Here is a 20,592-nt window from a genome sequence, read left to right as displayed (position 1 = left end):
TCAGACGGTAAATTAGCGTCTGCCTACAACATGGGAGACCTGGGTTCGATCCCTGGGTTGGGAAGATACCCTGCAGAAGGAAATGGCAACCCACTCCAGTACGCTTGCCTGGAGAATCCTATGGACTGAGGAGCCTGGTGGGCCACAGTTTGTGGGGTCGCAAAGAGTCGGACATGACTGAGTGACTAACCCAAGAAACATAGTGTGACATTGAAGTGTTCTCCGGACACAGTTGCAGGCTATTTTTGTTTTATCAGGAATGATTGTGTAGGACTCTTCAGACAGCAGATAAAAAGTGGCGTGTGTCTTGCTCTGCTTAGGTAGGTTTGCCCACTTGAGAAACTTCCTTCTCAGTAGGAACCCTTAACTTTTGGTGAGGTTAGTTGCACATGTGTGGTAGCAAAGTAACTGCCACCAGCTTTGCCTGACCAGCCCAGGGCTCTTGCCTCCCCACCTGCCTTTGCTTTACTTGGACTGAGAGTCTCAGGTCAGGGGGCATTATCTTATTCAGCAGGTCCCTAATACCCTAATACCTTAATCCCCTCCCCCCCCCATTTTGTTAAAGGCACTCTTTCATGTGTGGTATAGCAGAAGTGAATTGTTTTTCAAGTGGTTATTTAGGTATGTATGAGAGTTTGTTCTGGCAATGAAAATAAATCCTTCTGTTTTGTTTGGGTGGATGATTCCTTTTTCCAGTACTGATTTAGTTTAACTTGTTCTAAATTTTAATTATTATTTATATGCTGAAACAAGAAGTATGCATAACTCTGTACTAATGAGTTAATGAAACATCTCATTTAACTATAAATTGTTAATACTAAACTAATCGAATTTAGAGTTAAAATAACAAGAATAAAGCAGTTTAGAAGTTACTTACTTAAGGCAACATTCATGAAAGTGAAAGTTGTTCAGTCGTGTCTGACTCTGCCACCCCATGGACTATACAGTCCATGGAATTCTCCAGGCCAGAATACTGGAGTGGATAGCTTTTCCCTTCTACAGGGGATCTTCCTGACCCACGAATCAAACCACGGTCTCCTGCATTGCAGGTGGATTCGTTACCAACTGAGCTATGAGGGAAGCCTAACATTCACAACGCACTTAGAAATTTGTGGCAGTCTGAAGTAAGGAAGTTGCAGGTGAAAGAATTTACATATGCACCCTTGAGACACTTGCAGCATTACAAATTTTGCATGGTGGTTAGTCATCTAAGTGGAAAGCTTAAACTCCATAAAAGTATTGATTTTAATTCATAAGTAACACACATTATTAATCTTTAATCATTTACCTTGTAAGTTGTTATTCAGTAGATTTTTGTTATGTATTAGAAAGTTTATGGAGTTTTCATTCTCTTGTAAGACATAAAAAAAAGCCTTCACTTGGGGTTGGTTTATGATCTTTTCATTTGATCATTTTACGAACTAATTCTCAGAAGATCCATCAAGGTTTTTCCTAGGCCAGTGATATCTAAAGTCAATTTTACTTTTTGAAAATATTGACATGCTTAATGAAAAATTAATTTTAAAATATTTTTTTCAGAATTTTATATAATAACTAAGGATGTTACATAGAGATGGTTATAAAATTTTCCATCTTTGTTTCCTAGATTGAAGGACAAGGACATGGAGCTGTCTTTGATTGTAAGTTTTCACAGGATGGACAGCATTTTGCCTGTACAGATTCTCACGGTCACCTTCTGATATTTGGTTTTGGATGCAGCAAGCCATATGAAAAGGTCATTTTACATACTTTCTTAGAGCATGTAAATAGTTAAGAAGGATGTTTTTAAAATAGGTTAGATATATTGATTTTTTTTATCCTTTCCAGTAAAATTAACTGGTTAATATATATGTTCTTTAACATGTTTAATCCTCAAAATTTCAGTCTGTAAATTTTCCATTTCTAGATTCCTGATCAGATGTTCTTCCATACTGACTATCGACCGCTGATTAGGGATTCTAATAATTACGTCTTAGATGAGCAAACTCAGCAGGCCCCTCACCTCATGCCTCCACCATTCTTGGTAGATGTAGATGGAAACCCTCATCCAACTAAGTATCAGCGATTAGTGCCTGGCCGAGAAAATTCTGCAGATGAACATTTGGTTCCACAACTAGGCTATGTGGCAACAAGTAAGTGCTAAACCTTTTTTTAAAAAATTTTTTTTGATTTGAAAAATGTAAGTAAGAATACAGAGAACTCCTGTACTTTCTGATTTACCAGTCCTTAATATTTTGCAATGTTTGTTTTATTATTCTATCTCTAGATACATATCATTGTTGTGAACCACTTGAGACTTAAGTTCTGGACCTCATGTCCATTACCCCTAAATACTTAAGTATGTATTTTCTAAGAACAAATATGTTTTCTTATATAATCATGAACAGTTATCAAAAATAGAACATTTAACATTTATACTATTATAGCTTGTAATCAAATTTTGTTATTCTAATAATGCCTGTTACAGCTTTTTTTCCCTCCCTGGTGTAGATTTTAATTTGGGGCTGAACATTAATTAAATTTAGCTGTCATTAAGTTCAGGTTGTGCATTTTTGAAGAGCACAGCATAAATGATGTAGTCTTCTTGGAGTATCATGTCAGGATGCCTATGGTTGTGTTTCATCCAATTATTGGTGGTGTTGACTTTGGTATCTGCCAAAGTTCTCCACTCTGAAGGTTTTTTCCTCTTTGTAATTATTTAGTAACTTGTATAAATAACCTGTTCCTTTTCTAACTTTACCTGTAAGTTTGAGGATCCATTGGTAATTCTGGCCTGAATCAATTGTTGTTCTGAAGGTTGTGAAATGGTTTTCTAACTCTTTTATCATTGCTTTTTCATTTTATCATTAGCTGACCATCTACTACTCTCTCATTTATTAAGTTTTAGTCTGGACTTCCGGGTTATTATATAGTGAGTTAAAATCCAGTACTGTTGTTACTTAGTTGCTCATGTTATCTTGGATTTGGCTGTGAAACCCTTTAGGCCGAGTTTTGTGTCCTTTCCCAAGTCCCCATCCTTCCTGGAACACTTTAACTTTCTGGCAGAGGAGCTTCCAGTTCCATCTTGTCCTTTGCCTGTCCTAGCCAAGGGCAGAGGTGTTTTGCTTTATTTTGTTTGTTTTTGTTCATAGCGGTGTAGTGTTTTTCTCTAATATTCTTGGACTAAGCAAAGGAAAAAAGATATATCTGTGTGATAAAGTGGGAGGTGGTAGGGGGTTACAGGAGGGAGGGGATGTGTATACTTGTGACTTGATTCATGTTGATATATGGCAGAAAACAACACAACATTGTAAAGCAATTATCCTCCAATTAAAAATAAATTTTAAAAAGATACTTTTGTTTGGATGAGGATTGATTTGCTAAAACTTTAAGATTAAAGATTAATGTAAATCATCATATGTTTACTCTTCCAAATTCTTTCTATTAGTTTGATTGAAGTATACTTTATGCACAGCAAAATTGACCACTTTTAAGTGTGCAATTCAAATGAGTTAAGAAATGTTAAGACAGTCATGTAAGCCACCACCACAATCCAAATACAGAGCACTTCCAGTGCCCCCAGAAATTCTCCTGAGCTTGTGTAGAATTATTGCTCTCCCTTCTCCTGGCCCCTTGTAATGACTGTTGCTGTCACTTAAAATTTTCCTTTTAAAGGAGTTTTATATCAATTAAATCATACAATATGTAGTTTGTTGTATCTGGCTTCTTTAACTTAGCATGGTGCTTTTGAGATTCATTCCTGTTGTTGCAGATATCACTCTGGTTTTTTTTTTTTTCCTTGTTTAGTGATCATGCACCATTGCATGGATATACCATTATTTATCCATTCACTAGTAGCTGGAGAACACTTGGCTCTTTCCCATTTTGTGGCTGTTTTAAGGAGTGCTGAAATATCCCATCTATCCTGTGGATTTGTCTTATTTTTTTTCCTTTGATTCAATCATTTTTTTGCTTTATGTGTTTTAAAATTCTGTTACTGTGTAAATACACATTTCAGATTGTGCTCTTTGTGAGTTAATTCTTTCATCATTATGAAATGTCCCTGTTTATTCTTGGGAGAGTATTTCTTGTTTTGAAGACTGTCTGTTTCATATTATTGAAAATAATCCAGCTTTTTAAAATTAGTGTTATCATGGCATATCTTTTCAATTCTTCTAACCAGTCTGCATATTTTAGTCTTCCCGCTTGCCCCCAGACCCTGACCTCTGTCTCTCAACTCAGTGTGATTTCTGGATGGTATTTGGGTTCCCTCCTTGTTCTACAGCTTGGAAATTGCCTCCAGGCTGTTACCTGGAGCAATCCAAAAACTGGACTCTATTGTCTTCTCTCAGGGGTCCCAGTTATCCAGTATTTGAAAGCCCTTCTTTCTTGTATTTCCAGTGCTGTAGTATTTTGTAGTGAAAGAATACTGTAGCATTGAAGCCTTCTTTAATATTTGAATAGTGGTTGTATTATGCCAGATAGAAACCAGTATCATTCCTAATGGTGTTCGCCAAGCTTAAATCTAAGTCCAGGGCCAGGAGAGAAATGTTACATGGTTTTTTGGGGAGAGGGGAGAGGATTGGAAGTCTCCTTTTCTGCTCTTTTCCCTTTTGTTCCATGTTGTGATCTTAGGAATGTTATGTTACTCCTGGTTCTAATGAAAGTCTTTTTATCCTTTTAGATTAGGGCTCTACTTCTGCTTTCTTAGCTCTTTTTTTTTTTTTTTTTTGACAGTCATCAGAAAAGCTTCAGTGATTTTTATTTAACTCTTTTAAGTTCTTCATTGATTTCCGTAGTAAAATGGAAATGTTATCTGAGATACAAGGGACTCTAACTCATGTAGTAGGATAGAAGTCTTCTTTTTTTCCCTGAAACAGTATGACATTTTTCAGTTTTTCATGTGTTACTGTGGATGCAAATATACATGTATATCTTTGCATTCTTTTTGCCTAATACCCGATTCATTTCAGTTTGTTAGAATTCTGCTTATAAGCTGGTATGGTTGGAACGTCTGTGTTCTATGCTCAAAGAAGATGTATTTTATGGTGGGAGGACAAGGAAGGAATTGTTTTTGTATGAAAATGTTAGTGTCTTAAGTACGTTTCAAGACCCCACAACTGTCTAGCACTTTTTCTCCATTTACACTAAGCATGACCGTGTTAAATATCTCTGAAAACGTATTATTTGAAAAATAAAGAAGCAAAGACACTTAAAAAAATCTGATTTTAGATCTGAAGAATTATAGCTGGAGTTCGGAGTGGTCATTTGCTGTAGGCCAAAAAGGTGTTACTCACTCTTTGTTATTTCTTAAGACTAAAGAAATGCCAGTGCTTTTCTCTACATCAGAGACTGAGCTGCATAGAAAACTCAGAGGTATATAATGAAGTCCAGTTGATTCTTTGTTAATCTGTTATAGTCAGAGACCTTGGGAAATAAGATTTTAATGAAATGTATAAATAAGAGGCATTGATCTGAAACAGAAAAACAAGATTTTCACTGAAATGTATTTTCCTCTACTTACTTAGACAGATTTCAGAAGCTCTGTTGAGGTTTTTATGGTACTTAGTACTATAAAGTTGGTTTTGAATCTTTTCTCTAACTTAATTAGTTGTGAAAATAAAGGCTATCTTTAATGATTATTTTTGAAAAACAAGTCTTCTGACAATTGCTAATGTAATTTTAACTTGTTGAAAGTTTTTTTTCCATCTTGGTATATATTATAATGTGATAGTCATTCATTGAATTTGCAGGTGATGGAGAGGTAATAGAACAAATTATAAGCCTGCAAACCAATGATAATGGTGAACGAAGCCCAGAGCGCAGTGTCCTGGATGGAATGATAAGACAGTTGCAGCAGCAGCAAGATCAGAGAATGGGAGCAGGTCAGGAGGCTGTTCCAAGTGGACTTTCAAATGGGGAAGAAACACCCCGAAGAGGTAAGAAATATAGCAGAGGTATTTTGCCTTAACATGGCTAGATTGAAATTGATGAATAAATGAAGTCATTGTCCCCTGCATCCAGTGTGAAAAACTTTTCAGTATAAAAGCAGTATGCTAAGCAGTATACCTTTACAACTTTGAGCAGAAGTCTGGAGGATAGCTTTATTAGGTATGGTTGAAAGACTAAGAAATGAGCATTTGAATTTCAGGTACTTTGAAATTACCTGAAATTCTTTTTGCTCTAAAATAAGAGTATTTACAACATTATATTAAATTGTGTTGAGTTAAAAAGAGAGCAAAAGTGTTTTCTAAAGGAACATTAGGTTTCCTTTTTATATAATCTTTTAAAAAGTTAATTGATTAGAGCCCTAATGTTTCTTACAGAATCAGAAAGCTTGCAGTGAATTTCAGGGCAAAGTACTTAATACTGGAATGTGGTAATAATTATACTAATGGAAATAATCTAGAAGAGATGGGTGATATGCAGCTGAATTCTGGGAAAGTTAAAACCTCTTTTTGAGTCCATAAAATACTATAGAAATTCCTATCTCTTTATTGCTCCGTGCTCTGTTCTGAACAGTTTCTTCAGTTCTTTCTGCCATTTCACTCTTGCTCTCTTTCATCTAATCTGCTTAGACTTGAGATTTTTTATTTTTTATCTTTTTTATTTTGGCCACATGACCAATGGGATCTAGTTTCCTGGCCAAGAATCAAACCCAGGTCCTCAGCAGTGAAAGCACAGAGTTGTAACCACTGGACTCCAGAAAACTTGGAGAGCTTTAGACTTTTATTTGAAATGACTGTTAGGTCCTGAAGTTTCATTAATTCTCTTTAAAATTAGTGCATTATACTTTAAGTTTTACTTCTTTTATATATTTAGTTGTTTTGGTTTCTAGCAGCACAGAATCAGGTCTGTCAAAACTTTGTTCTTAGAACCCCTGGTCATTGAGTGACTGAGACTCCATGCTGTTAGTGCAGGGGGCCTGGGTTCGATCCCTGGTTGGGGAACTAGATCCTGCATGCTGCAGCTAAGACCAGCTGTAGCCAAGTAAATAAGTAAATACTTAACAACAGCAACGAAACTCTCAAATTTTGTTATTCACATAGTCTTATCATTGGTGCACAGATGCTCTTCTTTTTCTTTTTTTTAAATCATGATAATAATGCACATCTTTAATGTGGTCCTGCCCTATTTCTGTCTCCCAAGATGACAATTCTGTTGATCCTTCCTTTGCATTCTAAAAATAGACCTGACATTCTTAAATGTATTAATAAAAAGCTTTTGTTTTGAAACTTTATAAAAAGGTTTATAAAGGGAACTTTGTGTCTGATTCTTTGTGACCCCAGGGACTGCAGCATGCCAGGCTTCTCTATCTTCTTCTGTCTCCCAGAGTTTACTTATGATTCATGCCCATTGAATTGGTGATGCCATCCAACCATTTCATCCATCTTCTCCACCTGCCCTCAGTCTTTTCCAGTGAGTTGGGTCTTTGCATCAGGTAGCCAAAGTATTGGGACTTCAGCTTCAGGAATAGCCCTTCCAATGAATATTCAAGGTGGATTTCCTTTAGGATTGACTGGTTTGATCTCCTTGCATTCCAAGGGACTCAAGAGTTTTCTCCAAGACCACAATTTGAAAGCATCAATTCTTCGGCACTCCACCTCTGTGATCCAACTCTCAGATTCATACCAGACTACTGGAAAAACCGTATAGCTTTGACTAGATGGACCTTTGTTAGCAAATTGATGTCTCTGCTTTTTAATATGCTATCTTGGTTTGTCAGGCTTTTCTTCCAGGGAGGACCATCTTTTAATTTCATGGCTGCAGTCACCATCTGCAGTGATTTTGGAGCCCAAGTAAAAATCTGTCACTGCTTCCACTCTTGTCCCATCTATTTGCCATGAAGTGATGGGACTGGATGCCATGATATTACTTTTTTGAATGTTGAGTTTTAAGCCAGCTTTTTCACTCTCCTCTTTCACACTTGTCAAGAGGCACTTTAGTTCCTCTTCACTTTCTGCCATTAGAATGCTATATTTTTAAGATTAATCAGTTATTGCATTGGATTAATTTTGACTGTTGTGTACTCTATTGTATGCCTATATCTGATTTTATTCATTCATTCTCTTGATAGATTTTTGGGTACTTTGGAGAGTTTGCTAATCTCAAACAAATGATATTAACAGTCTTGTATGGTTAAAAGTTGGCTTAAAGCTCAACATTCAGAAAATGAAGATCATGGCATCCGGTCCTATCACTTCATGGCAAATAGATGGGGAAACAGTGGAAACAGTGTCAGACTTTATTTTGGGGGGCTCCAAAATCACTGCAGATGGTGACTGCAGCCATGAAATTAAAAGACGCTTACTCCTTGGAAGAAAAGTTATGATCAACCAAGATAGCATATTGAAAAGCAGAGACATTACTTTGCCAACAAAGTTCCGTCTAGTCAAGGCTATGGTTTATTCCAGTGGTCATGTATGGATGTGAGAGTTGGACTGTGAAGAAGGCTGAGCACCGAAGAATTGACGCTTTTGAACTTTGGTGTTGGAGAAGACTCTTGAGAGTCCCTTGGACTGCAAGGAGATCCAACCAACCAATCCATTTTGAAGGAGATCAGCCCTGGGATATCTTTGGAAGGAATGATGCTAAAGCTGAAACTCCAGTACTTTGGCCACCTCATGTGAAGAGTTGACTCATTAGAAAAGACTCTGATGCTGGGAGGGATTGAGGGCAGGAGGAGAAGGGGATGACAGAGGATGAGATGGCTGGATGGCATCACTGACTCAATGGATGTGAGTCTGAGTGAACTCCGGGAGTGGGTGATGGACAGGGAGGCCTGGTGTGCTGCAATTCATGGGGTCGCAAAGAGTTGGACACAACTGAGCGACTGAACTGATGGTTCTTATATACACTTGAAATAATTTCTGTCTCTGGTAATTTTTTCTTAAATTTTAGAGCAAGTTGGAGATACTGTGAACTTTATCCCTTCAGACATGATTCTGTATCTTCCAAGAACCAGAAACATTTTTATATGTTCATAATATAGTGATCATAGGTCAACAAATTTTATAATACTATACAGTATACAAACTATAAAATACTGCTACCTAATGTACAATCTTCCTGTTTCCTCACTTGTTCCAAAATTGTCTTTCAGGGCTTTTTAAAATTTTAAGATTTAATCAAGCCTTGGTTGTTGTGCGTAATTATTACTTCTCCTAATTTAGAACAGTTCCCTCATGGTGCTGGTACTTATGAGAGTTTAGGTCTGTTACTTCACAGATTTCAGGTTCAACATTTTAGGCAAGAATACTGGAGAAGGAAATGGTAACCCACTCCAGTACTCCTGCCTGGAAAATGCCATGAATGGAGGAGCCTGGTAGGCTACAGTCCTTGGGGTCGCAAAGAGTCGGACACAACTGAGCGACTTCACTTTCTTTCTTTCTATAGTTCCTTTTGGAGAAGGAAATGGCAACCCACTCCAGTGTTGTCTCCTGGAGAATCCCATGGACAGAGGGTCCTGGTGGGCTACAGTCTGTGGGGTTGCAAAGAGTCGGATGCGACTACGCAACTAACACACAAGTGCGCATGTGCTCACGCACGCACACACACGCACGCACATACACTGCATAGTTGCTGTGTTTATCTCAGTGCATCAGAGCAAGTGACTCAAGATATGTATGCATTCCTCTGCACACCTTGCTTTTTTCCTTTACAGTATATTCTAGAAATCACTCCTATCCATTCATAGAACTCTTCTTCATTCCTTTTTATATCTTCATAGTATTCCACTGTGTGGAATAACCATTCTTTGTAATTAATCTGTTTATGGTCACTCATGTTACTTTTCATCGTATGAAAAGTAACCTGAGATAAGTAACCTGTGCATGTTTTCTTCAAGTTGTTGCAGAATAATGCCGTGACTTGGGCAGTTAAATTTAGAATTTATTTTTAGTTCTAAATGCAGAAAGTGTTTCTTAAACATCAGTATGTTTTAATATGAATTTTGGATTAATAGCAGGCTCACTTAATGTCATTTTTAATAGATGAAGTATAGTATATTGTGCAGTACAAACTGGTTCGCATTTGATCGGTAAACAGAATGTTGTATGTCGAAGAGTGCAGAAGTTGCATTCACTCGTATTTGAATTTTATCCTAGGCAAGGAGAGCTGGTGTATTTGAAGTAAAATTTAATAGCCTCCTTCAGTTCAGTTCAGTCACTCAGTCATATCCGACTCTTCGCGACCCCATGGACCACAGCACGCCAGGCCTGCCTGTCCATCACCAACTCCTGGAGTTTACTCAAATTCATCTCCATGGAATCGGTGATGCCATCCAACCACTTCATCCTCTGTCGTCCTCTTCTCCTCCTGCCTTCAATCTTTCCCAGCATCAGGGGCTTTTCAAATGAGTCAGCTCTTCGCATCAGTTCAGTTCAGTTTAGTCGCTCAGTTGTGTCCAACTCTTTGTGACCCCATGAACCGTAGCATGCCAGGCCTCCCTGTCCATCACCAGCTCCCAGAGTCCACCCAAACCCATGTCCATCGAGTCCATGATGCCATCCAAGCATCTCATCCTCTGTCGTCCCCTTCTCCTCCTGCCCTCAGTCTTTCCCAGCATCAGGGTCTTTTCAAATGAGTCAGCTCTTCGCATGAGGTGGCCCAGAGTATTGGAGTTTCAGCTTCAACCTCAGTCCTTCCAGTGAACACCCAGGACTGATCCCCTTTAGGATGGACTGGTTGGATCTTCTTGCAGGCCAAGGGACTCTCAAGAGTCTTCTCCAACACCACAGTTCAAAAGCATCAGTTCTTTGGTGCTCAGCTTTCTTCACAGTCCAACTCTCACATCCATACATGACCACTGGAAAAACCATAGCCTTGACTAGCCAGAAACATTGTTGGCAAAGTAATGTCTCTGCTTTTTACAGGTGGCCAAAAAGTATATAGCCCCCAGTTAGTAGCAGGGTCCTCTTCACTCTTGCTTTTTTTGTTGTTTTTTTTTTTAACTTTCTTTTTTTATTTTTTAATTTTTATTTTTACTTTATTTTACTTTACAATACTGTATTGGTTTTGCCATACATTGACATGAATCTACCACGGGTGTACATGCATTCCCAAACATGAACCCCCTCCCACCTCCCTCCCCATAACATCTCTCTGGGTCATCCCCGTGCACCAGCCCCAAGCATGCTGTATCCTGCATCAGCAGATGAATGGATAAGAAAGCTGTGGTACATATACACAATGGAGTATTACTCAGCCATTAAAAAGAATATATTTGAATCAGTTCTGATGAGATGGATGAAACTGGAGCCGATTATACAGAGTGAAGTAAGCCAGAAAGAAAAACTCCAATACAGTATACTAATACATATATATGGAATTTAACTTTCTTAAAAAAAAAAAAAGAAAAAAAATTTTTTTTATTTGAGTATAGTTGCTTTACAACATTGTGTTAATTTCTCCTGTGCAGCAAAGTGAAATAACTATACATATAGATATATCCCCTCTTCTTTGGAATTTCTTTCCATCTAGGTCACCACAGAGCATTGAGTAGATAGAGTTCCCTGTGCTCACTCTGTATTTTAAGGAAACAAGTACTTGCCTGGGCTTCCGCCCCGCAACCCCTCCGGGTAGTCTCCATCTTTTGTGAGTTCCAGCTCCTGGGAGGTCACTCTGCCACCTCCTGTGTCTGCTTGCCCAACTCTGCGCAGGCTCACGGCCCAGTGTTGTCCGCATTGCCCTGTTACCCACGCCCCTAGCTCCACTTCAGGTGCTGCCAGCATTTCCCCACTTCACAGTTTTGTGAATTTTTACTAATGTTCTCGGGCAGGCTGCTTGCCTGAGTGGCTTAGATTATCTCTTTAGGTCATAAATAATGTTTGTTATTAGAGCTCTTATTATCAAGCCACCATAGTTTGAGACATCTATTTGCATTGCTGATTTTTCTAGAAAGATAATGTTTTAGCTTGCAGTTTTGAGGAAGGCAAGGTTTTTAGGACTGCAAGTATAACATTATTATAGAAAATGCTTGTAACATAAAATTCAGAAAGTCTAGTAAAAATGGAAAATGATGTTAATAGTCATGTTCTGTATTCTACATTTTGGTTTCAGTCACATTAAAAATTTTTTTCCAAAGTTTTTTCAGTACATCTTTTTATTTTGGTTTGTATCATATTAGGAGGAACGTGTATGCATATTAGATTGAAGTTTGTTTTGCAGTCATTCTTTACAATTTTTTCCTAGGTTTTAGAAGACTAAGCTTAGACATCCAGTCTCCTCCAAATATTGGTCTGCGTCGTAGTGGACAAGTGGAAGGTGTCCGTCAGATGCACCAGAATGCTCCACGCAGTCAGATGGCTACGGAGCGTGACCTGCAGGCTTGGAAGCGAAGAGTGGTTGTCCCAGAGGTACCACTAGGCATATTTAGGTTTGTTTTAGGATATCTATTAATATTGTTTATATCTATGAAAATATATCTATATGGTTATTTACACATAGTTAAATTTTTAGTGGTATAAATAATCATATACATATATTTTAGTAATGGGTTGGGATATATTTTAATTGTGGTAGAAAAATGTCAAAATTGTTCTCTAAGTTTTTACTGCGGTAAATTTTTTCATAACTCATTTTGTTTGATCTACGTAAACACCGGCCTTTTCTTCCTTCAATATTATTTTGAAGGATGTTCAGACTTACCATTTTGTCCAAAAGTTTATCAGTATGTATTTTCTGAAGATAATTCCTTATCTTAAAATAAAACTGTAAGTGCCATTGTCATATCTTAAAAAGAAATGAACAATTCCTCAATAGAACCAAATAGCCAGTGTTCAGATTTCCAGTTGTTTCAAATGTCATATTTGTAGTTTTTTGTGAGATTATTGCATAAGTGGTAAAATTCCATCAGAAGGCACATAGTTTCCTTTTTTTTTTTTTTTTTTGTGGTGGTAGCAGGTGTTGATGCTGACTACCCTAGATGCATTAATTCTTTAGAGATTATAAAAGTGATATTTCAGCTCGGAGTTTTTTATTATCTTGGATACTTCTAAACAAAAATTTACCCACTTCTACTATTTGATCATCCAGTAGTAAAGTTTGTATACAAAAAACAGGATAGATGCTTGCTCATTTTGCTTTATTTGCCCACAAAATAAAAATTTATTCCTTTCTGTCCTAGAGAGGCCAGTTTGTGTGTGTGTGTTTTCACTGTATTAATCATACTACTGTGATACAGCTATTTCTTATGTCCTTATTGATATTTAAGTTTATCCATCTCTGGCCAGGAGGAGCTTCTGCAGGTTGGCCCTGGAGTCCTTTTGAAATGACGTAGTACCCTTGCATATCGTCTTTGATGTCAGGCATGACAGGGTTACAGGTTCATTTTGTAAATTTTTTTACCTAGACCTAGGATCAGTCTTTCTTCTTAAGTAGCCCTATTTTCTTTTAGGGAGAGATGATATCTCCTAAGTATACTATGGGTGGTAGGGTTTTCCTTGTACTGAATTGTATTGTACTGATTTTCAAGTTACCAAAATGGAGGCAGCAAATACTATTTTTGTTGACATCTAAAACCTTTCAGCATTCTGTCATGTTTGTGTCTCGTAATAACTAATACCTTGAAGATAATTTTGTGTAAGTTTTCATGTGTTTAGCCAGAAGAGTCAGTGATTAGTATTTTATGATACTTCTGTTTTATACAGTGAATTTAAGAATGCTTATAAGTGTACAATAAATTGGTAGAAAGCAAAACCTGAAATTGGGATAAGAAATACAGAAAATCACCACCATGTATGTAGTATGCTATAGTTAAGCCTTAAAATTTGTCTTGAGTTGCATGATCATGTCATTTTGCTATACTTTTTGTTGTCAAAATCAAGGGAAGCAAAGAGTTATCAGAAATGAAAGTCCTGAAGAATAGTTCTTTAAACAAGCATTTCTTTCGTTTTTTAAAAAATATATATTTTTTATTTTTGGTGGTGCTGTATCTTCCTTGCTGTGGGCAGGCTTTCTGTAGCTGTGGCAAGTTGGGGCTACTCGTCGTGGTGTGTAGGCTTCTCCTTGCAGTGGCTGCTCTTGTTGCAGGGTGCAGGCTCTAGGGCACAGGCTCCATAGTTTTGGTGCATGGGCTTGTTTGCTCCAAGGCATGTGGAATCCTCCTGGACCAGAGGTTGAATCCTTGAGTCCCCTGCATTGGCAGGAGGATTCTTATCCATTGTGCCACCAGGGAAGTCCCAGAATTTCCTGGGTTGGAAAGATCCCCTGGAGGAGAGCATGGCAACCCACTCCAGTATTCTTGGCTGGAGAATCCTATGGACAGAGAAGCCTGGCGGGCTACAGTCCATGGGGTCACAAAGAGTCGGACATGACTGTAGTGACTTAGCATGACATGGCATGGTTCTGTTTAGGGCTAAAGTTCAGGTATATAGTTTGTCTTAATCCAATAAATAGAAATTATGTTCATTCTAAATGAATGAGTAAATCACATATATATATATTGTGATCTTTCATAATGTTACTTTTCTTAGCTGACCACCTCACATAGGTGTGGAATCACGCACAGTTGAACGTGGTACTTTTGAAAATCTAGAATGTTCTTTTGCTTTATTATTGATTGAAAATAAATTGTGTGTAGTGGTTCACTGTCAAAACAAAGGGAGGTGTACAGGTATAGGGTACAAGTTTCATTTGGCTTACAGGTTCCTTAAATACACATACTGCTGGTGAAATTGATTACTTGTGAAGGGGAGTCTGATTTAGAACTCCCCTGTAGATGATGTTTGGCTGTCATATGAGTGTGGGCTGCAGATGTATCTTGAGAAAAAAGTGATTTCCTTGGAAATCAGTCTTTGTCTTTATATCACTTATGCTTATACTCATTTCAATGTTCACTTATATCTTAGAGCATGGGTACAAAGTCAGTTTTGAAACTTTTCTAGTGGAATTTTAATGTGAGCACACAAAGCATAAAGCCATGTTTTCAACAACGTTCATATCTGAGAAAAAAGACATTTAGTTCTTGAACTCTCATTGCCAAAGACCCCTTGTTCTGAAATTGGTCACAGCAACATTATGAATTTTCTTTTGTGTAAAGTGAGTGAAATATAGGTGATTAAAAGAAACAGTAACATTGCTGTTCTGGTTTCTGGAAATTATAAAATGAGAAGTGTTAAGTTTGGAGAAGGATTCTGCTCTTATTTTTTCTTTAGAGAATAGAATTGCAATTTTGAAAAATTGTAGGTACATTTTGAGTAGCTAATGTGAGAGATCCTGTTCAAATTGGTCCTCATAGGGCCAAGCAGAACATAAATGAATATTTCTGTGTTAGATACGAAAAATAGGACCTCCTAGTTGCCTGTAAGATATTGTTTATATTAAGTTCCTTGCAAACTTCTGTTTGACTTAAATTTTATTATAACTTTAGGAATTAATTTAAAAAGTAATTTATGATTCCCAGACTCTTAATGATTTTTTTCTATATATATCCTTTATTTATCTGTAACTAATATAACTGCGTACTTAAATTTGTAGGAAGTTGGAAGACTTCAGAATAGAGAAAGGTGAACAAGAAAGAAATCTTTATATAATTGGAAGAAAGAGGAAGACTCTCCAGTTCTCACAAAAGGTAACCTGAATTCCATTTTCTTAGGAATAAACAAATTAGAAATTGAACTGAAATTTATAGTTTTCTTTTTGACCAATGTGAATATTGGTAATATTAGTCTTCTGTTAGGAAAAGTGGCTTGAAACTTACAGGAAGTAGCCCAATGGCTGAGAATGCTGCAGGATTCTAGGGAATTATTGTCAGGACTTCCCTGGTGGTTAAGTGGTTAAGACTCCCCATTCCCAATGTGGAGGGTCTGGGAGGCCTGGGTTCAGTCCTTGGTCGGGGAACCAAGATCCTGCATGCCTCATGGCGTGGCCTAAGAAGAAAAAAGAAAATGATTACACTCTTAATAATCACTAGAACATTATGAGCCCATCAGAAGCATTTTGTTTCCATTCTCAATCACTTCTCCTTTCTCCTGAAGGTAATTATTTGACTTCTAAAGATGCTGGTTAACTTTTGTTTTTTTCTGATGTTTTCCAAATCATGCATTTATTAAAAATCTTAGGTATGTGACCATGCAAAGCCCAAACTCACTTGAGAAAAATCTTATTCCTTAGTGTTTAATTGCTCATTTTAGATTTTCATAACTATCATATATGAAGCATTAGCAAGTTAATGGAATTTACACAAAATATATGCAAGATAAGTGCTAGAAAACTGTGTTGAAAAATGGTTGTGTTTGCAAGGTATTCTGTTTCAGTTGATCATTTAGTCTTGTATCCGTATCATGAGAAATGGCCTCTACGTGCCTGGCTGCCACATTCACTGTCTTGATGCCACATAAACAGTGCCTTTGTTTATGACTTGGGCTTTGAGAATTCAATAAAAGCTGCTTCTATCTTATTATTTAATTTAAAAGTAATTCAAGTCATTACTATGTAAAGTACTGAAAAGAAAATGTTGACTATTTGAATGAGTATATCTTCAGCTTTAGTTAGGGTATTTCCTCTTGAAAAAACTTTAAAGTTAAATTTAACTACAATTTTTAAGAAATCAATTTTTTTCAATTGTTTTTGCTGAAAAAATAAGTTATGAAAGATTTTTAAAATTTTGATTACAGTGCTATTATATATTCATAGAGGGCTTCCCTGGTAGCTCAGCTGTTAAAGAATCTACCTGTAATCCAGGAGACCCCTATGTGATTCCTGGGTTGGGAAGATCCCCTGGAGAAGGGATAAGCTACCCACTCTAGTATTCTTGGGCTTCCCTGCTGGCTAAGATGGTAAAGAATCCGCCTGCAATCCGGGAGATCCCAGTTCAATTCCTAGGTCAGGAAGAGCCCCTGGAGAAGGAGTAGGCTACGCACTCCAGTATTCTTGGGCTTCCCTGCTGAGTCAGATGGTAAGGAATCCACCTGCAATCCTGGAGACCCTAGTTCAATTCCTAGGTTAAGAAGAGCCCCTGGAGGAGGTCATGTCAACCCACTCCAGTATTCTTGCCTGGAGAATCCCCATGGACTGAGGAGCCTGGCAGGCTAGAGTCCATGGGGTCGCAAAGAGTCAGACATGACTGAATGACCAAGCATAGCACAGCACATATGTTCATAAGTTTCTAATTTGGGTATGTAATTTGATATTTTACAATCAAATTACATCAAAAATTTATTCAAGAAACAGTTACAAAGTTAAATGCAGAGAGCTTTTAAAGTTTTCAATCAAATTTTTGTTTCTAGCTATTTTAAACCCTGTATTGGACAAGAAGGCTAACACTTTAAACCTTAATCTATTTATATACAGATTCATGGATACATATATAGTACATAAATACTTATGTGGTATCTGTGGTAATAGCAATTTTGAGGGGGCAAATGAGAAAGTCAAGTTTTTTACAGGGTAATGATAATGTGAAAAAGGATAAGAAACACTGATCTTAATGGAATCATACAGTATGTATATGTAATATTTTGTATCTGGCTTGCATTTGACCTTGTGAGATTTATCTTTGTTGTGAGTAGTTGCAGTTCAGTTGTTTTCATTACTGGATAGTATTCACACAATGAGCATGTTGCTGTTTAACTTGTTCTTAAAGGACATTTGGATTGTTTTCATATTACGAATAATAACTCAGGAATACTGCTAAAACATTTTGTACATATTTCTTGGTATCCTTGTATGTATTTCTTTTGAGTATATGCACTGGAGCAAAATTATTGGAGCATATAATATGTGTATATTCAGCTGTAGTAGTTAATGCCACATGTGGTTTCAAAGTGATTGAACTCGTCTATAAGGAAGGTGAGATGTATGTTAAAATATCACTGTAAGGTGAGATGTGTGTTAAAATATCACTGTTTGTAGATGTCTTTGATTCTGCTTGTTTTTTATGTAGTTTGAAGCTATGTCATATGGTGTGTACGTGTGTACATGTTTAGAATTTTCCTTTTTCCTACTGAATTGAACCTTTTATCATTATGAATTTATCTGTAGTAGTGCTTTATTCTTCAGGTTCTTTTACAGGAATGTAGCTGTGCTAGCCTTCTTTTGGCTAGTGTTTGCATAGCATGTTTTTATACTCTACTTTCTGTCTCTTATTTTCTCTTTTGTTTCTAGGCTGTTTCTTGCTGTTCTGTTTTTTTTTCTGACTGAATATGTTCCCTTTAGTTCTCTGCAGCTCTCTGTGTGTAATCTGCTATTAAATTTGTGTTCTTAGTTTTAGTTATTATATTTTTTTCAGTTCAGAATTTTCCATTTTCTGAAGTTCTCATTATTTCCTTGAAAATCAGCCCTAGTTATTTAAAAAACCCATTTGATTATTTCAGTATCTTACTCCCCTGTTGATGCGTTTCCATTCAGTATTGATTTTTTTTCTCATTTTTTTTACAGTTAAATTTTCTTTGTTGCCTATGTTTTGTTTATTTATTTATGACTGCTCTGGGTCTTCATTGCTGCACGTGGGCTTTCCCTAGTTGCGGTGAGTGGGAGCTACTCTCTAGTTGTGGTGTGCAAGCTTCTCATTGTGGTAGTTTCCCTTGTTGCAGAGCACAGGCTCTAGTGTGCACTTCAAGTAGTTGTGGTGCACGGCCTTAGTTGCCTTGCAGCATGTGGAATCTTCTGGACCAAGGATTGAACCTGTGTCCCCTGCATTGGCAGGGGGTTTCTTAACTGCTGGACCAGGATATTTCTTGGTATCGGTGTATGTATTTCTTTTGAGTATATGCACTGGAACAAAATTATTGGAGCATATAATATGTGTATATTTCACCAGGAAAGTCCTGTTCCCTGTGTTTTTTCATTGAATGTTAGAGGTTAGAGATGATTTGAAGCCTCGGATGGTTTTTACTCCCCAGAGCATGTATGATTTGCTTCTCGTAGGCTACCTGGGCCACTTTCAAGCTTGTATCACCTTAACCCAGACAAGGATGGACTTTTAGTTCCTTGGGATTACTGTTGATCTGTAGTTTACTTATAGTCTAGATTGTAGTCCTTTGGGCTAACAGCCGAAGCTTGAGGTGCTCACCTATATATAGGAGACTCTGGATTGCAATTTTTGTTAGCTTAACTCAAGAATTTAGTCGGTCAGTTTTTTGCTTATCTGTTAAATCTTTCAGCTTCCTCTTCCAGAGTGAAAATCTAGGGTTCTTTTACATTGCTGATAACTTTTTTGTTTGTATTAGTCTTGTAAATCTTCATAGACTTGTTAGATATATAGTGCCCTCAAATTTTTTTAAAAAATTGTATTTTGACAGATTTTCTTGTTCTTAGTGGTAGTTTTTTGGTCCATCTGATTTACGTATTCTTAGTCATGAAATTCATTAATAGAAATTGCTGCTCTAACCAAAAAAAAGTAATGGCAGATTAAGGAAAGAGTTGTTTTAAAATCATCCAGGATATGTTGATAAAACACCCTCATGGTTATAAACAGATGGCACTAACATGAAAATTGATTTGTGTATCAGTTCTGGGAATATATACTTTAACGGAGTGCTTTCACATGTATGACTTTGGTGTTTAAGGAATAGCATGCTCCTCCGCCCTTCACCCCCACTGCTGCTCTTTCAATCTAGCTATTTTACTTGGCTGATTTTAAACGATTACTTAATTATTTTGTTAATTAAAAAGTATTTTAAAAAATTCAAGCACAGCTGAAAAGTACTGACAACAAATCATCCAAAAAGTTAAAACCTGAGAATAAGTTGTATTGTTATTTAAGGATCATTTCAGATATTTGTCTCTGTGCATTCACACAGTGATATATTACTTAAGATTGGTTTCTTAAGATTGGTTACTGCATCATAATATAGGAATATATAGTTTCACTTCTAAGATAAATATTTTAAAGTGATTTCTATTTTGGATTATAGTTATTATCTTATGGTAAACCCATTAATATGATGCAGTTTGGAAGATGCTGATCTAATGTGCTTATTATATTTAGCCATGTCGTCTAAATATCTTAAAAGTTAAAAACAAAAAAGCAAAAAACAACCAACCTTAATTAACAATATGTGGCAAAAATACCCATTCAAGAATATTTTATTTTTTGAACTTACTATTATTATTTTTGCCTTAAATCCTTTAGGGACTTGATAGACTGATTAATATTTTATTGAAGGTTGTACTTACTTAAGTGTTTATTCTCATCTGCACATTTGTATTTCAGTCTGATTCAATGACTTTGATGTCACAGTCTAGACAGAGGACATGTAGGCGTAAATATCCAAATTATGGTAGAAGAAATCTTGGACGGCTTGAGTTATCTTCTGGAAATGAATCTTCAAGCTCCATAAGACATGTGAGTTTCATAACTTTAAAACATACAAAATTATCTTTAATTCTTCACTTTGAATCGACCTTGAAATTATATAAAAATACAGTATTTTTTATTTTTATCATCATTATTATTATTTCTTGTGGGTTTGATCCCTGGTTCAGGCAGATCCCCTGGAGTGCAGTATTCTTGTCCTGGCTACAGTTCATGGGGCCACAAAAAGTCTGACATGATTTAGCGACTAAACTAACAACAGTAGTATTCTCTAGAGATTAATGAAATTTCACATTTTGAATTTCTCTAACAATTTTGAACACCTTTGTACCATGCCATCTACAATGTCCAGTGGT

General features: G+C 36.7%; 1 protein-coding gene across 1 annotated transcript in view; it reads left to right on the top strand.

Moving 5' to 3' along the window:
* BRWD1 (bromodomain and WD repeat domain containing 1) overlaps positions 1-20,592 on the top strand; it is a 123,910-nt gene that overhangs the window by 47,959 nt on the left and 55,359 nt on the right. The window contains exons 16-21 of the mRNA XM_018051507.1: positions 1,607-1,735; positions 1,907-2,132; positions 5,733-5,918; positions 12,172-12,355; positions 15,457-15,550; positions 20,135-20,266. Of these exons, the coding sequence (XP_017906996.1) occupies positions 1,607-1,735; positions 1,907-2,132; positions 5,733-5,918; positions 12,172-12,355; positions 15,457-15,550; positions 20,135-20,266 (951 nt within the window). The remainder of the gene's footprint in view (positions 1-1,606; positions 1,736-1,906; positions 2,133-5,732; positions 5,919-12,171; positions 12,356-15,456; positions 15,551-20,134; positions 20,267-20,592) is intronic.

Source organism: Capra hircus, chromosome 1 (assembly GCF_001704415.2).
Source record: "Capra hircus breed San Clemente chromosome 1, ASM170441v1, whole genome shotgun sequence".
Taxonomy (NCBI): domain Eukaryota; kingdom Metazoa; phylum Chordata; class Mammalia; order Artiodactyla; family Bovidae; genus Capra; species Capra hircus.
The sequence above is the reverse complement of the archived record's forward strand: the minus strand, read 5'-3'. Positions and strand labels throughout refer to the sequence as shown.